This window comes from Sinocyclocheilus grahami, unplaced genomic scaffold (genome assembly GCF_001515645.1).
Source record: "Sinocyclocheilus grahami isolate Dianchi unplaced genomic scaffold, SAMN03320097.WGS_v1.1 scaffold46.1, whole genome shotgun sequence".
NCBI lineage: Eukaryota > Metazoa > Chordata > Actinopteri > Cypriniformes > Cyprinidae > Sinocyclocheilus > Sinocyclocheilus grahami.
In genome coordinates, this window is record NW_015505225.1 from 1,039,949 (window position 1) to 1,053,689 (window position 13,741).

General features: G+C 36.0%; 1 protein-coding gene across 1 annotated transcript; it reads right to left on the minus strand.

Moving 5' to 3' along the window:
* Window positions 1–9,274: 9,274 nt before the first annotated feature.
* Window positions 9,275–12,343, minus strand: linc.pou2af1 (lnc RNA pou2af1). Its single transcript, XM_016268485.1, has 4 exons — window positions 10,898–12,343; window positions 10,553–10,601; window positions 9,783–10,009; window positions 9,275–9,625 (listed from the first exon to the last, which is right to left on the minus strand). Exons 1-4 carry the CDS (start codon window positions 11,048–11,050, stop codon window positions 9,299–9,301), a joined length of 756 nt encoding a protein of 251 aa, XP_016123971.1. The 5' UTR covers window positions 11,051–12,343; the 3' UTR covers window positions 9,275–9,298.
* Between the last annotated feature and the right edge of the window lie 1,398 nt (window positions 12,344–13,741).

The window sequence follows — 13,741 nt, forward strand, 5'->3', positions numbered from 1 at the left end:
TTTAAGTTCAGTCAATTCAAGTCACCTTTATTTGTATAGTGTTTTACACAACGGAGGTTGTTTCAAAGCATCTTCACAGTATTAATCAGAAAACAGAACCAAGAGAATCAATGATGCAAACATCATCAAATATAATCAAAATTATGCTGTAAAGCAGCTCTAACAAAACAATAGTCATATTTAGCTCCAGTCAGTTCAGTGTTGCTTCAGTACAGTTCAAAAATTGGGTCAAGTTCATCAATTAAGAAAAAGTTCAATTCAGCAAAAAAAAAGTCAAGTCAGTTCAGTGTTGATACAATTAATTTCAATAACGGTGTTGATGTTGCAAAGTAAAGCAGCACTACAGAGGACAATAGTGTCATTATTCAGCTCAAATAAGTTCAAGTTTTGTTCTCATAGTGCCAGCGCTGTCAAATCTATAATATCACTGAATATTAAGAGTGTAGATTAATCTCCGTTTTAGCTGGATTGTGTAGCTTCAATAAAAAAAAAACTGCAAAATTCTGTAGCCTGTTTACAGTGGTTAAAATGCTAACGTTTACGGAGTGCTGTTCCTTTTTATAGTTCATTAAAATGTCAGTTAGAATTAGAAAGCCAGAAGTTTTCTGAAAGTTGGAGAAATCCCCTGTGGATGTTATCATTTTATCTACCCGTGTCCTTAACCTGCAGGCTTAGTTGTCTCTCAAGTTAACACCTTTCCTAATGAGGGTCTGCTCTGCGCAAACCCTACCATGAAATCTGCTTCTTTAGAGCTTCTGTATATGACATTTCATAGTCAAACAGGTATGACAATAAAGCGAACGTGCATTTGCAAACAGGTGTGTGTGTGATTTTTTTGTGATGTGAGGGTTGTGTGTATGTGTGTGAGAATGTGACTGATGCTTTTGAATTGCTTCCATATGGGTTTTATTGTTCGTAAACACTGTTTGCATTTGTTCAATCAAATTGAAAATCACATTCGTTTGTGTTGCCAGTAATAGCTATGCTTCACCAATTTAGCACAGAACTCAGCAACAGGCAAAAATGATAAGCCAGGATCTAAGCGAAGCAAATCTTAAGCTCAAAAAGATACTAGTGAAGATGCATTCATGAACATTTCGGTCATTGTGTCTGTCACGTGACAAATAAACGAAAGACTCGGAAGGTAAAGTAATTATTTATGTTCCCTGTAAATGATCTTTAGCTGCATTCTAATGATTTCTTAATTCAGAATATGATCAAGATTGCGTAGGTGGATTTGTTTGGTGAATTTGGCTGTTAAAAGTATAACAATGAATGAAATGACTTGAATAAATGTTTGTTCATTTTGATGAACAGGATGAAATGATGCGAAATGATCCGAACTTCCTATCACTAATATTTAGGTGACTAGAACTGACAAAACACAAACAGAACAACCCAATGATATCAAATGAAAACAGACAAAGAACAGAGGAAAACACAGAACTTAAATACACAGACAAAACCAATCAATGTCACAGGTGCAAAACCTAATCAAACCATGAAAAACCATAGAAACAGATTAAAACCAAGGAAACTAATTGAAGACAACTGACTGAAAACTGTAACATAATACAAAGCCTCACCCAAACAGAACACAAACTCTAAATACCCGTTACAGCAGCAATAACCTTGTTTAATTTAACCCAAACACAATCCGTCCACTAACAATAACACATTTTCCCTCTTTTACCACCTGGAACATACATTTACATAAAACTAGCTCTTGTCTCACTCTGTTTAACCAACATAATGATTGTCAAGAACAAGAGAGAAAAAAAACATGAATGAATACAATGATGGATAACCCACTAAAATGAGTGCTTCCCACCAGGTGCGCTATTGTAAAGGCTCAATCCAGTCTGCTAAAACAGGAAATATAAAACAGCAAACTCCTAATAAACATTACAAAATGAGCAAGAAAAAGTAAGTATGAACACAGTAAAGTACAATGATGGAAGGCTGCTCCACAGTCTCTCCATCACATGTTCTCCTGTGTCTCATAACCGATCATGGAGTTCCTACTATTTATATGCACATATTCAAACCACATGGCTGAGATTGTGCAAGATTTTCAGTGATTAAAGTTTTTGGTATGCTCCTCATAGTGGCTTCAGAAGATTTGAAATATAGCTCAGAAGTTGTATGGATTATGATGTTATTTTACAATTATGTTATTTTTATGCTGCTGCATTTTTTTGGTCATTTTTGAGCCTGGCCATCATTCACCTTCATTCATCATTCACTACTACCTAACGGAAGAAAGAAAGACAGACCGATTTGGAATGACATGAAGGTGAGTAAATTAACTTTTTTGGGTGAACTATAGCTTTAAAGCAGGTTCCCTTTACACATCTGTGCAAGCCCTTTATTTTCATTTCCATTATGCATTCGGGAGATGCTTTTATTGAAAGTGACATACACTGGACTCAAAGCTAACAATTTATCGGTTCATGCATTCCCTGGGAATTGAACCCACAACCTAGGTGTTGCTACTACTAGTTGTAATAATTACTGCTCTAATGCTAGCAAGACATAATTTACACAAGATCGGTCATAGGTCAAATGTTTAAAGTACAAGAAGTCTAACAGCAAGACAAATATTTGTGGGTTTTGGGGTCACGACCCTCAGAGGTGAATGGGCGTTTTCCAACCATAAAAAGTACTAAGAGTGAGTCAAACCAAGACTGATCTGCATTCAGTGTTGTTTTTTTTTAGTGAACATTACCTTTGTGCACAAATTTTTGTGCATGACTCCTCAGGACACATCGTGCTGCCAAGATGCCTCTGCTTACCTTCAAGGTGCCGCTGAATCTGCTAACAGGATCCAATGGCATGTCTGCACAAATGTTGAGATATGGAAGAAGGTACAGTACAAGGTGTGACTGTCGAGGAGAATCAGGAAAAGTGTGAGCTGGAGGGGGACAATATTTGACACTTCGCTCTGCAGGATGAGAAAGCAGGGAAACATGTCAAAGTTAAATACCTGCTTAAAAAGCTCAGATTACAGTCCATGCAGAAGTGTGCATTGGAGACCCATTACTAAGATAGATGTACTGTTTATTGTAAGCACTATTACAACTGCCATAGGGACAAAAATATGTCATGATTTCATTGTTATGGGGAATAAAACTATTTGTATTTCTTTGTAGATTACTTGATAAATCTTTGGCAAACATTAACAGTAAATGTTATTCTCTTTGCCAATTATTAATGAATGCCAATTCATTAATAATTTCCAGACAGAATTTTCATATGTCAGCAGCGATCCCAGTGATACAGAATTAAGACTGAAAAAACAAAGACATTTGCAAGCTCCTCCTATATCAAATGGCAGTTAGACAGTGCAAAGATCTCACACTCTTACTATTTCCTTGGGAAAATTGTAGAAAACCCAACCTTCTGGTTTTAAAGAAAGTAAGAAAAAAGACTCTTGATGAATTCTACAGACAAGGATCCGTGAGAAACTTCCAAGACATTATGACATTACATTACAAGAAATTTATGAAAAACATGGTCATTTGACCCATCCACCTTTTAGGTTTCTAGAGATTTAGGTTTCTTAAAGTCTCTGCAGGTATTAAATATATGCCCATCCATCAATTCTGCAAACCGATTTCCATCTATATTGTGGGAAAAAAAACTGATTGGACTTTGCTAGACCGGTAATATTGACTGGTTTAAAAATTACTTTTTTTTTTTATTAAATTGTGAAAATTCATGTTTATACCTTCTTCAAAGCTCTTCACGCTCCTGTCATTAGCACAGGTGTTGGATAGATCACAATATCTTTCAGCGCTGACCTTGCCAATTTATTCTCCCTTTAAAAAATTCATCATTTAGACTGCTGAATCAAATGGATGGGATCAAATACTGCAGCAAAGAACACAAACATACATACGAGAGGAATGAAGTGGAAAATAAACTAAACAGGTCTAGACCAAGCCATGTTGGCAAAGAGTCCATGAGAAAAATGTAACACCATCCCTTGAGAAATGTATTAGGAGAAACCTGAGAGGGGCATGATACGACTTGCCCTCAGTTTCTTTAGGAACAGAGATGACTTTTACTAGTACTTGTGCTACAAAAACTGGGTGACAGGCCACATAGATTGATTGATAATTACAAAAAAAAAACATACAGCATTGAACCTTAAGTTCATCCAGTTACTTTACATCAAAGAATAGCTCTCCTCTGTTTCCGAGAGATTCTATTGGTCAAATTAAAATGTTTAGTTTATGAAATTGTCTTTTTGTCATAGCTGCTGTGTAACTCAAGGTATCTTTTGCTGTTGAAAAGATAAGTCTTTGCTGTTGATAATAAATCTGCTTATCTTTTCAATCTTGACCTCTCACTTATATAATGAGAAAGTAATTTATGACAGTGTCAATCAGGAATGACCAGCGATGTTATGTCTTCTGCCTGATTTATGCTGAATGCATGTATTTTTTTTCTATGTAAAAGAAGGACAAAAGTCTCAAATTGGAATTCAAACAGATTTTGAATATTCTTAATGAACAGTAAAAGTTATTATTAGCTCAACTGAAATTGCTTCACAGTTATAAACGTAAAGTAAAACTAGTAACACTTCAGAAATGTGCTTTTAATTTAAATGTGAAAATAGCTGTCAATAATGTAAATAATCTATCTATCTATTTAGTTTTATTCTATTTTATTTAAAAAATATCTCTTGGAATCTGTATTCTTGTTGAACAGGGGTTACACACTCCTGGCACACAAATGTGGTTCAGAAATACTTCGTTGTTCAATAACCTTCTTTAATAAATCAAACATAACCACGAAAAGATTTATTCATCCGCATTTTCTTACAAATTAACCAGCAGACATGAACTTCCTCCATACTGCATTAATAAAGCTAAACATAAATCTGATTGTCCTGACCACTGCATCAGTCTTGCTGCAATTAAAAGAAAAAAAAAACAGCAAATCTACAACTTTGGTGAAAGTAATCAGCCTGTTGTAACAGAGCATTTGTAATGTTTATGGTGAAAGTGTGAAACTGCTGAATTGAAATTCCTAATGCCTTTACTGAAGTATCTTTGGTATCTCTCCCACGAACTGAGACACCTATGTGTCTGATAGTGGTCTTATCTATTATCAGAACAGAGTACAATACCTGCTTCTACCTCAGGCCACACTCAGATTAACCTCCGAGATGAGGACTGGCTGCTGCAAAACACATCGTTATGTTCCACAGCAGTTCACAATGTTCTTGTTTAAACTAATGAATCAGTGGTATCAGTGACGATCAGTGATGAATACGCTACTTAAAAAACACTTATTTTCTGTACTTAGCAGGTCACGTTGTATATCCCTCAAATGCTTGGATGTGTGTGTGGGGAGGGGGGCATATTTGAAATACTATCAGCCTCTCTTTACAATAGATTAATATAGGACATAATTCTAAAGCAATAACAACTGAATGTTTAAGAAACATTATTGAATCAAACATTTGTATAATAAAACTTAATGAAAAATGTAAAACATTGTTGCAACCATGTATGAATGAAAAAAATATGGCTGCATCCGAATACACATACTTCCCTACTAAATAGTAGGCGAAAACAGTATGTGAAAAGTCTAGTATGTCTGAATTCACAGTAGTCATGAAACAAGTGACCTACTTTCAGTGACATTCTGAATCCAGGTGCATCCAGTGGACATTTTACTAGGAGAAGAGTTGTGAATGCCAGTGAATTGATGAACTGGCCTTGGTAGGTCACATGTCAATGACAACATGACAAATGTAGTCAAAGTCTGGATTACAATCATGCTACATGCATTCATAGGCTTAGCCTACTCCAACGGTCGTGAGGTAAGTATTCAAAAGAAGTAGCCTACTCAAAGAGTGGACTCAAGGACGTAGGCTATTCATGGTGAAAGTCTTATTCGTTCTTCACTTAGGGGTAAAACGAAGTTCGAAATACATCACCAGTGCTACTTTTAGCGAACAATGCAGTCTAATAGCTCCAGTGATGCTGTCTACACTGGATGCGACAAGGTGCCACAAGACAGTAAACTGATGCCTCGCTTTGTCGTGAGTAAATCTGATGTGTGTCAGATCCATGCATTAGTTCTTAAAGTGACGACAGCTTTTTATACCTGCTGCTGTCTGCCATGAATGTTAAAAAACAATAGAAAAAATCACTCTGCTCAAATCTGCTCTTAACTGAATAACTTCTTTATCTTTAATAAAGATTAATCTATAAATATAATCTATATTAATATATGCATTTATACTTTGCAGTATTTCATTCCTGAATAGCTACCTGAATTTTTTTTTTTTTTTGTATCTTTGTGCCATTGCTATAAATGTGTTCATTTACTGCTGACTGTTTACTTGTCTTTATGTAACATTCTTTTTTTAAATGCAAGGTTGCATGAGTCATTAAAATGACTTTAATAATAATTTCCTGAAAAAAAAGTTATTTGTCTTGTTTTTGATTTTGATAATGCATTGCTTATTAAAATGGTATGTTGTAACTGAAATGAAAATGGCCTATTACCTAAAGCTGAGTATTTCCCCCACCCCACGTGTCAGACCAGAGTTGCACCCCTGACAGAGGGGCTGCACGTGCCCTGATGACGACAGAGCTGTTTCAACCTTCAGAAAACAATGACCAATGTGTTTTGCATTTATTCACCTTATGATCCGCTAATGCTCACAAATATGTGTTTTGTTTGTTTGTTTTATAGCAGACTCTTATCGTGTAATCCTAAATTTATATGTGACTCTGGACCACAAAACCAGTCAGGGTCAATTTTTCGAAACTGAGATTTATGAACCATCTGGAAGCTGAATGAATAAGAATATATAGGACAATATTTGGCCGAGATACAACTATTTGAAAATCTGGAATCCAAGGGTGCAAAAAAAAAAAAAATATATATATATATATTTTTTTTTTTTTACACACACATTATATATTTATATATACAGTGGGTACGGAAAGTATTCAGACCCCCTTAAATTTTTCACTCTTTGTTATATTGCAGCCATTTGCTAAAATCATTTAAGTTAATTTTTTACACCTGGATTTGGGGATCCTCTGCCATTCCTCCTTGCAGATCCTCTCCAGTTCTGTCAGGTTGGATGGTAATAAAAGAAATATCGATAATTTTGACCCATGCAATGTATTTTTGGTTATTGCTACAAATATACCCGTGCTACTTATGACTGGTTTTGTGGTGCAGGGTCACATAGTGTCTCATGTTTATTAAAACAAAACTGATAAAAATATAGACCCCCACTTTATTGCTAAAATAGCCTTATACTTTATTCTTGTGCATTCATGCGCTGTATTATAAGCAATGCATAATATATTGAATGCAAAGTGATTTTGTTGCTACATGAAACCGTCCAGATCTGTGTATTTGACATGTTGCATATAATGCAAACCGAGCAATGATGCCATATAATTAATGCTATCTTTATATTAAACTTACTACTTTTCCTACACCGTAGTCTATAAATTATTCTTAAAATACAACTACTAATGTTAATTCTGTATCTGATAACTGAGCTGCCAACTCTGGTGAGAGATCGTGCAAGGACGCGCATTGGGTGCGTGTTGCGGCCATTCACAAATATGAACATTGCGCAACCACTGACTCACACGAGCCCGCTACTTTTGGGTGCGGATCTTTCGATCTTTTATACCCCACTTAGACTATATTGAGGTGGAAAAAGTCAAAAATCCTTTTCATTTTCTTACAGAAACATAACCAATTTGAACTGGAACTCCCTGGACTCATTCCCCCAGCCCTTCCCATTGTGGTTCCTGATTCCCATTGCTGTTTACACTCTAATGCGAAGAATAACATTCACCTTGTTTGTTTGTTTTTTCAGACCTAAAAAAACGTGAGAGAAGTGTGCCTGGAATCAGTATCGCTATACCACACATCACGTTGTGCAGAAGTGGGAGGGAAGCCGTTCAAGCATCAAGAAGCCAACATGTGGATTAGAGGAAGACTTCCTTGTCCTTTGCTCTCCCGAGGGGAATTCCAAGTTGGTGAGCAGCAGGCACAAAGCGTGTGCGTCTGCCAACTCTGGATCACTGTACACACCCTTCTGTTTGACTGCAAAACATTCCCTATTTCTGTAGTTAATGCATACACCATGACCGTTAAATGATTAAGTCTGCCATGTTCCGAAGTTAAAAGAGACACGGTACATTTAATATAAATAAAGAACTGATGTCTCGGCTTGTTTAAAAACAGATACCCAAGCATTAGTTGATTTCTGTTCTGTAATTAGTTTCTGAACACAAGCTTAAAGCCTACTTTGAGTATATGCACTGTTTCTCATATCGCATTTCATATGAGGTGATAGCCTAATTGTATTATACGATTGTCCTTATCCAGTTTACCATTCATACATGTAGAACTTTGAACCTCTTGCAATATCTCTACATTATATGCAAATTGCAAGATTCATATTGTCTTTATTTAATTTAGCATCTTCTGAAGGTAAGTTAACGGGGCTGCATTTTCTTTCGATTTTATCTTTTGGTGAAAGTGTGTGATAATGACATGTTGTTGTTTCACGAGCGGTTTGCGGTGTGACAACCAGTTTAAAAATGAATCATAGATAAATCATCTATATTCACATAGATAAGAAACATCTTCTACAAATGAACTTGTCTCAATAATTCTGTGATTTCTAACTAATTTTGTGAGATTAGTCATTAAAGTAGTTGAAAACGTCCAATGCATGCTTTGTTTTTACTTAAAAAAAGAATAAAGCAGCAATTAAACTTTTCAGTGAATTGACTGTTTGGAGCAAAGAAAAGTGTTAACAGCTGTAGTTATAGGATCTATAATAAATGCAATGTTGACTATCAAAATCTGTTTTCATAAATAACATATTATTCAGATTTTTTCTCGGATTTTCCTCATGTCGAATGTTGATATGCATAATTGTGCCACAGCTGTCAAAGCTCCGATGTTCATTTCTAGAGTGAGAAACAGAAACTACACCCTGCAAATCTGAAATATTTTCCCCATTATTAATAGATCTATGGCATTTTTAATAAAAGATACCAGTAAAATTACGAAAAATATGTTTATTGTAAAAAAAGATAAAATAATAATTTGTAAATTATACTCACACATATTTAGCTCTCTGCAATCAACCTTTTTGCTTAAACTACTAAACTAAGCCCAATCATGCATTCTATCACTGCTTGTTCTTTTATCTAAACTAAAGTACAACAAATGCATTCGAATGAATCAATTGTGACACTGGATTTTTGCGCAAAGCGCTTCAAAATGCATTTTATAAGTAACACATGTCTGAGTTTGAAGTATCCCTTCTGAAATAGCTGTCGTCTCCATATGAATACAAACAGTCTGATGAGCCGTAGGGCGCAAACTCTGAGGTTGCCATGCCTTCCTGCACATTGGACCAGTGCGACAGACAAAAGCAATGCTGTAGGTTGCAATGCTGATAGTGGTAATTTTCTGGAGAGAAACTGGAGCTCAAATCCATCCGTGTTGGGGAGTTGTAGCACGAAGAAGATGAAGAGTTGGACTGAGGGGGGGAGTAACTGTTGTAGTCGACGGGACTGGGGAGATTGATGGAGTCTGAGGGTGACCTCAAAACCTGAGAAAATCATTTTAAAAGCACAAAAATACTTATTAAAATACTGCACGTGTAATTTTATTTATTAGTGCAAACATACTTGGGCATCAGAACCGTCCAAATGCCCAAAAAATATAAAAAATAGGTTTATTATAAATGAAAATCACCAAACACATACCAGGCTAGTAGTACCATAGAGGTCCGTATTAGAAGGTAGATATCCATTAGACCACTGCGCAGAGGTGGGACACACGAAATTACTGCAGCTGAAAGTCTCAGGTGGCATCATATGCATCATCTGTTGATGATCATAAGCATTCTCCATCGGGATGTTGATATTTTCAGGAAAGGGATGTGTCTGGAAATAGGGCTCTGGAGCTTGCATTCCAAAGATATCAAGGTGGGCTGCAGGGAAGACAGAAGAAAATGCTGGCTTGAACACAGGAGAACATTTAAATTAGGCCAGCAAGACTTGGGATGATGTCACGAGACCATCAGCCAAACAGCTAAATCACATTTGAATAGTAGTTTATAAAAAGGAGATCATTCACGGATCTGTAAGGAGCACCTATATAGATAGATGTCATTGTTCTTTCATTTATTTATTTATTCTTCTCACAATTGTAAAGGTAGAGCTGATGCCTGACGGTGGATGAAAAGGGTTTCTATTTTGGAGTATAGTAAGTTGCATGCAGTCAGTATACGTTGTTTTTGTCTTTGTCTCAGGTTTCCTGATTAAAATTCAAGCTCTTACATGTTAGCAGGCAGAAGGTTTCTTAGCTTTTTTGCAAGTCTACCTTTTCAATATGCACAAAGGTGCTTGTAAGGTTACTGAAATCTGATGCTTTTGTAAACAGCATTGTGAAAAGTCTTGACTGTATGGGACAAAGGATTGAGAGTACTATCACTTATCGCCGTTCAGTTAATTTGTTAATATTTGAAACTTACTATTCATGGTCGTAGAGCAGACATCGCGAGCAGCCACGGCTTGTGATTTCTATGGGATTAAAATTGGAAAAGAGAGGGAGAAGCAAAGGAAAACATTAATCATTGCGTTCGTTCAGTTGAAAAACAGAAGAAATCTTCCGTTAGGTTGTACTATTATGTGGTAGGCTATTAACTGAAGCCTCAAGCACAGATAGGCCTGTGTGGGCGTGGTGCTTTAAGACGTTTCGATGCTTTTTAAATTTGGTCATGCACTGACCAGACTTCGTTTTACTTTGGCTACCATAAACTTGTACGTCAGTGACTGACTTATGACTTTTATTGCGTATATACAACACCATTGTTTACCGTTGCGGTTTTCTGTGCCTGCAGGGCTCTGTGCTTCTGCAGCAACTCCTTAACGGTGGTCTTCACACGCACACCTTGGTATACCTTAGGTTTATCTGCTGGATGGAGAAAAAAATAAGAGAGTTTTATTTCATTTTCGTTCAACACTGGCATTGATTTTCAATATTTGAGTCCAAATTCAGACGATCTGTAGGAAAGCAGTCTGTGCAGAAAAAACAACTATTTTCATTTTGCTAAAAGAAAAATGTTAACGTATTGGAATCAGAGTTTTTAACATCCATCTTTATTTAAGTCTATGTTTCTGGGTCAGTGATGTGACTTTTGTTTGGATCTGCTATGTTATTAAAATTCACAAGACTTGAATAAACTTCTGTGAGGAACATGCGTTTATTATCTAAATTGTTTTGTGGGGCTTCAAAGTCAAATATGTTGACATTAGTAGCATTTCTATCATTTAAAAAATCAGAAAAATGTATATTGGGGGGAGGGGGGAAAATAATGTCTATGTGGGCAGCAATTTAGTTGTTTTACATTGTGTAAAATGTGTTTAAAACTGTTCTGAATAAACGATCTGGTTATCAAACTAACGAAGTTGCAAGGAAAACACAGTTCCTAGATCTTTAAAATATTTTTCCTTTTTATCATATTCGGAATACTTATTTGTCATTGCCTTTCTACATGTTTAAACATACACAGACAGCATTCGCTTTTTTCTCATATGCCATTGGAAAACGCCAATAAATATAAGAAACAAGATTAGAAAACTATGCCGTATTCCCAGTTAAGACTCCATTGGTCTGAGCGCGCTGGGGATCCGGCAGTGAATGGGTTAGTTTCGCATTACAATAGACAGTAGTGAATTTCGAGAAACATGCTCTCCAGCCATCTTTGCCTCGGGACGACGGTTTTGGAGTTTTAGCAGTTTAGTTTCATGTGACTGTAAATTAAAACTCGACTAAACTGGCGAGTAGCCCAATCGAATTATTGACGGTTTTGCGCGTAAAGGCACAAGGCGCATGAAGTTGGGTTTGCGGGAAGCGAAGTGAAGGCACTGTAAAACGCTGCCTGTGAGACATGGAGGAAGAGAAGCTCCCTCGGTAGACGCCTCTACGAGTTACAAACGTAAGTAAAACACTCTTATAGACTAACTGCAAAAGCCGCGTACAAGCGAAAAGAGAAAGTTAGCCGGAAAATAGATGGTAAACTCAAGTCAATATCCAACAGAAAACCCGTTTAGATTTGCTACAAAGCCCGAATTGTTTACGAGGGCGCTGCCGATTTGCAACAGTTCGTTGTTTTAAATTCCCTAAAAACGTCTGGGGTCCAAGTTAGTTTTTGCGATCCTTTCGGCAGACGTGAAGTTATTTCTTGATATAATGGGCAGTCCTCCTATCTCTTCCTACACGAGTGAAGCCGCGCCTAATAACTTCCCCCAAAATGAAATGTGTAAAAAATAGATGGAAAATAGTTGTCTTTCTTTCCAAATTTTTTAATTGGTTGTTCAGCCTTGTGAAGACATACACAGTGGGACGTCTTCCTGATCCGCGTTAATATATATATATATATATATATATATATATATATAAATAAATTCTGTCTGAACATAAGTGATTCAAAACAACGCCACGCAGAGGCAGCTGAGTTTACAGAGGGCAAAAAAGTGCGCTGATGTTGAGAAGATAGCAAAAACGTCCTTCGGCAGTGTTTTGATGGGCTCATTGACAGCTAAACCTATCCTAATAAATATTCATATGCGCTCTGAAGCAAAGCTTGAATTCTGTTTAAAATGTCGAAATTTTATTCAGTCATCGTTTACTGTTGGTTATTCCGAAAACCATTGCATTCAGTTGGACACGGTGGTCGACACTGTAAAGTCTAAAATAACACCGCAAATAAATCTTCAGATAAACCCATGTTCAGTTTTGCTTGAAGGAAAGTTGAGTAAAAAATACGAGGCAGACAGAAAATTCAAGATATAAATAAAACTTGAGCTTGAATTAATCACCAGAAATATTATCATTCCCATTAAAATGCAAGAAATTCCATGTAACACATTTCTTAAAATATATGTGTATATATATATAAAATGCACCAATTTGTTTAAATGTGATCCTCCATATGTGTTTGCTGTTTTAAAATACTAGTAAGACTGCATGCTTTGACCTATACTTTTCTAAGCAACGTTTACCAATGTATTTCTTGATTTTAATTCACATCTTTTTTTTCTCAATGTTTTTCAGGTTGCTGAAGACGAAAACATCCTATATGAAAGAAAAATAAATTTTTACTTACCAGACATATTGGCCTGAAAAGGAGGAAAACTCTGGAAGTGCTACAGTGAAATACCCCAAAGTCAGTTCTTTGCTCTATTATATGGGCAAGATCGAATTATTCACAAAAGTCTTAAAAAGTCTCAACAAAGTAACCTCAAAACACTCTCAGGACATACAATTATGCAGTAATATAGCTAGGGATATTTTAGTTTGAGTTTTTCTCCCCTCATCCCTACTATTTAAAACCCCAAGAACTCAATGATTTGACAATGATTTGATTGCGCGATACTTTCAATTTGAATATTCAAAAGCTTCGTAAAAAGACTTATTTCTGAGTGATATTCGCTATTACAGTGCATATAATAACATATCTTTTAATAGAATGTTGTGTTATTTCACATTTTGACATCAACCAAATATATATTTCTAACATTTTATCATCCTTTTGGTGTTGGTGGTTGGAGTCTCCCTTAGAAGCACTATTTCAACTTTGCAGTGCGACTGAAGGCACAAATGAAGTTTTACATGCCATGACACATTGTAAATATCTTCTGTAATAGGTAGTCTTGTC

Coding starts and splice junctions, on each gene's coding strand:
- linc.pou2af1 (XM_016268485.1), bottom strand. CDS start 11,050: ATGCCAGTGTTGAACGAAAATGAAATAAAACTCTCTTATTTTTTTCTC. Junction 10,602..10,897: donor AGGCACAGAAAACCGCAACG/GTAAACAATGGT, acceptor TTAATCCCATAG/AAATCACAAGCCGTGGCTGC. Junction 9,626..9,782: donor TCTATGGTACTACTAGCCTG/GTATGTGTTTGG, acceptor TGATTTTCTCAG/GTTTTGAGGTCACCCTCAGA.